Source organism: Populus trichocarpa, chromosome 1, assembly GCF_000002775.5.
Source record: "Populus trichocarpa isolate Nisqually-1 chromosome 1, P.trichocarpa_v4.1, whole genome shotgun sequence".
Lineage (NCBI taxonomy): Eukaryota > Viridiplantae > Streptophyta > Magnoliopsida > Malpighiales > Salicaceae > Populus > Populus trichocarpa.
In genome coordinates this window covers 31,711,164-31,714,328 of record NC_037285.2, presented here as the reverse complement: position 1 = coordinate 31,714,328, position 3,165 = coordinate 31,711,164, and the positions used below count along the sequence as shown (strand labels likewise).

Sequence of the window (3,165 nt, the reverse complement as noted above, 5' to 3'; positions counted from 1 at the left end):
AATAATAATTAATTTAGATTGGAGTTGGTAATGTGGATATTCGGGTTAGTTTATGTGTATCTCGACTAATCTTATATATCCTAAAATTAATGATAGTAGTTGAGGTGAAATTATAATGAAAATAATAATAATAATAATAATAATGATTAATTGGGATTGGAGTTGGTAACAAGATAGTAATAATAGCAATCTAATTTTATTAAATCTATGTTCTCCCATGAGTTATTACTATCTTCACAAATGACAAAAAAAAAAAAAAAAGTCTTAAAAAGAAAGAACAACAAAAGAGAACGGTTGCCTGTAACTCTTTAAAAAGTTAAATACGATAAGGTACATTAAAAGAGAGAGTGTTCAAGGAGTGTCCTACCATTCCTTTTCAAAATTTAATCATTCAAGATTATTAATTCAACTTTTATTTTTATTTTTTTTAGATAGCATTTGGTTCACAGCACAAAACACATTATCAGGTGATTTTTTTATGAGGATAATTCTCAATTATCATTGATAAAGTGTAAAACTTTCGGGATTGAATAAGAATTGTTTTTTAATTCTGAGGGGTGTAGTTTAATTGGTTAAGTTTTAGATTTGATTTTCAGAGATCACCAGTTCGAGTTTTACAAAACTTAAGGTCACTGAAAGTTTACATGATCATTAACTTCAGGATCTATAAGATTAATCGAGGTACACGTAAGCTAACTTGAATAACATGTTAATAATAATAATAAAAAAAAAACCTTGGGTGTTGAATGTGGTGAATTCACTAACACTTGATGTGCTTACAATGACTGGATTTGTATAACACTCACAATCTCGCGATAGTCATCTCCTTTAACTTGTCTCCTTGACGGCACCTCCTCTCTTGTAAATAATCATCTTCCCCCATTGTCTCTTCCGTACACTATCTATCCTCTCCGTCAATGGTACATTAACATACAATAACTAATACCTCAATTTTTCAAATACTCATAATCATTACAGATTAAAGTTTATAAATATCTTAAATTAAATATGATAGATTGAACATTCAATTTTCAATAGTTAATTCTGATAAGTTATTTTTAGTTTCAGTTGAATTGACTTGTTAAAATAAGATCCCTAATTGTTAGGGTGTTAGTTGCAATAAATTCCTAGTTGTCAGGGTGTTAATTGCACAAAATCTTCCATTTCTGTTGCTTTGTAAAGGCTATTTAAAGCCACTTTCTTTAATCGAATGATAGACTGATTTCTCTCCAAAGCACAATACCTTACAAATTGGTATCAGAGCTTGCCCTAGCCGAAAGAAAAAAAACACAAGCAGTTGTTCTTCCTTGAGAGATCCAGACACAGAGAGAAAAGAGAGACCATTTGAGCGATCTAAACACAGAGCGAGAAGAAGAAAACACAGCAGTTGTTTTCTCTTGAGAGACCCAAACACAGAGCGAAAAGCGAGATGAGTGAAGAGAAGAGTTTTTTACAACCAGCTATCCCACGTTTCGATGGTCATTATGACCATTGGAGCATGCTCATGGAAAACCTTTTGAGTTCCAAAGGGTATTGGAGCTTGATTGAAACTGGTTACCCAGAACCAGTGGCCAACGTGGTGTTATCTGAAGAACAGCACAAGCAATTGGATGATTTGATGGTGAAGGATCTCAAGGTCAAGAATTATTTGTTCCAGTCCATCGACAGAACAATCCTTGAACAAATCCTGGAGAAGCGAACCTCAAAACAGATTTGGGATTCCATGAAAAAGAAGTTTGAAGGCAGCGCAAGGGTCAAACGATCCACTCTTCAAGCTTTAAGAAGAGATTTTGAAGTTCTGGAAATGAAAGTAAGTGAAACTATTACTGAATATTTTGCTCGTGTCCTGAGTATAGCGAACAAAATGAGGAGTAATGGAGAACAGATGAAGGATACTATTATTGTGGAAAAGATCCTTAGAACTTTAATTGAAAAATTCAACTATGTAGTTGTTTCAATTGAAGAATCTAAGGATATTGACACTCTCACCATTGACGAATTGCAAAGTTCGCTCACTGTGCATGAACAAAAATTTTCAAGAAGCCATGGTGAGGAACAGGCATTCAAAGTGACAGTAGGTGATAGATATGGAAGCCGAGGATGAGGCAGAGGTGATTATAGAGGCAGAGGCAGAGGGAGAGGTCGTCAAGCTTTGAACAAAGCTACCGTTGAATGCTACAAGTGCCATCAGCTTGGGCACTTTCAATATGAGTGCCCAGCTTGGGAGAAGGAGGCCAATTATGCTCAGTTGAATGAGCACGAAGAAATGCTTTTAATGTCATTTGTTGAGATGAGCCAGGCAACTCAAGGAGATCTTTGGTTTCTAGATTCAGGCTGTTCAAATCATATGAGTGGAAACAAGGCTGCATTCTGTGAAATAGATGAGTCATTTCGGGAGACCGTGAAGTTGGGAAACAATACCAAGATGTCTGTTCTTGGGAAAGGAAGAGTGAGATTACTTCTAAATAGAAACAGCTTTGTCATCACTGAGGTGTTCTATGTTCCAGAACTGAAGAACAGTCTCCTAAGTATTGGGCAATTACAAGAGCGAGGTTTTGAGATTCTGTTCAAGACAGGAAAATGTCATATATATCATCCACAGAAAGGCCTTGTGATACAGTCTGAGATGACAGCAAACCGGATGTTCTTATTGCTGACAAATACTCAGCACACGAAGGAGAAGATTACATGTTTTCAGACAACAACTTCAGACATAGCTCATCTTTGGCACTGCAGGTATGGGCATTTAAGCCATAAAGGCTTAAAATTACTACAAGCTAAAAATATGATCCATGGTCTTCCACAACTACCTGCATCAACCGTGACATGTACTGCCTGCATTCTGGGGAAACAACACAGAAGGCCAATTTCGAGGAGAAGCATATGGAGAGCCACACAACGATTGCAGCTGATACATGCGGACATTTGTGGTCCAATTTCTCCAATCTCTAACAGCAAGAAGAGGTATTCATTGTGTTTTATTGATGATTTCAGTAGAAAAGCATGGATATATTTTTTGAGTGAGAAGTCTGCAACTTTGAACATGTTTAAATGCTTTAAGAAACATGTTGAGAATGAAACTGGTTTGTCCATTAAATGTTTGCGTACTGATAGAGGGGGGGGAATTTAATGGACAAGAGTTTGATGATTTTTGCAAACAACATG

At 36.0% G+C, this 3,165-nt stretch overlaps 1 protein-coding gene across 1 annotated transcript; it reads left to right on the top strand.

Moving 5' to 3' along the window:
- Positions 1–1,049: 1,049 nt before the first annotated feature.
- Positions 1,050–2,109, top strand: LOC127904167 (uncharacterized). Its single transcript, XM_052446293.1, has one exon. It carries the CDS (start codon positions 1,430–1,432, stop codon positions 2,102–2,104), a length of 675 nt encoding a protein of 224 aa, XP_052302253.1. The 5' UTR covers positions 1,050–1,429; the 3' UTR covers positions 2,105–2,109.
- The last annotated feature ends 1,056 nt before the right edge of the window (positions 2,110–3,165 follow it).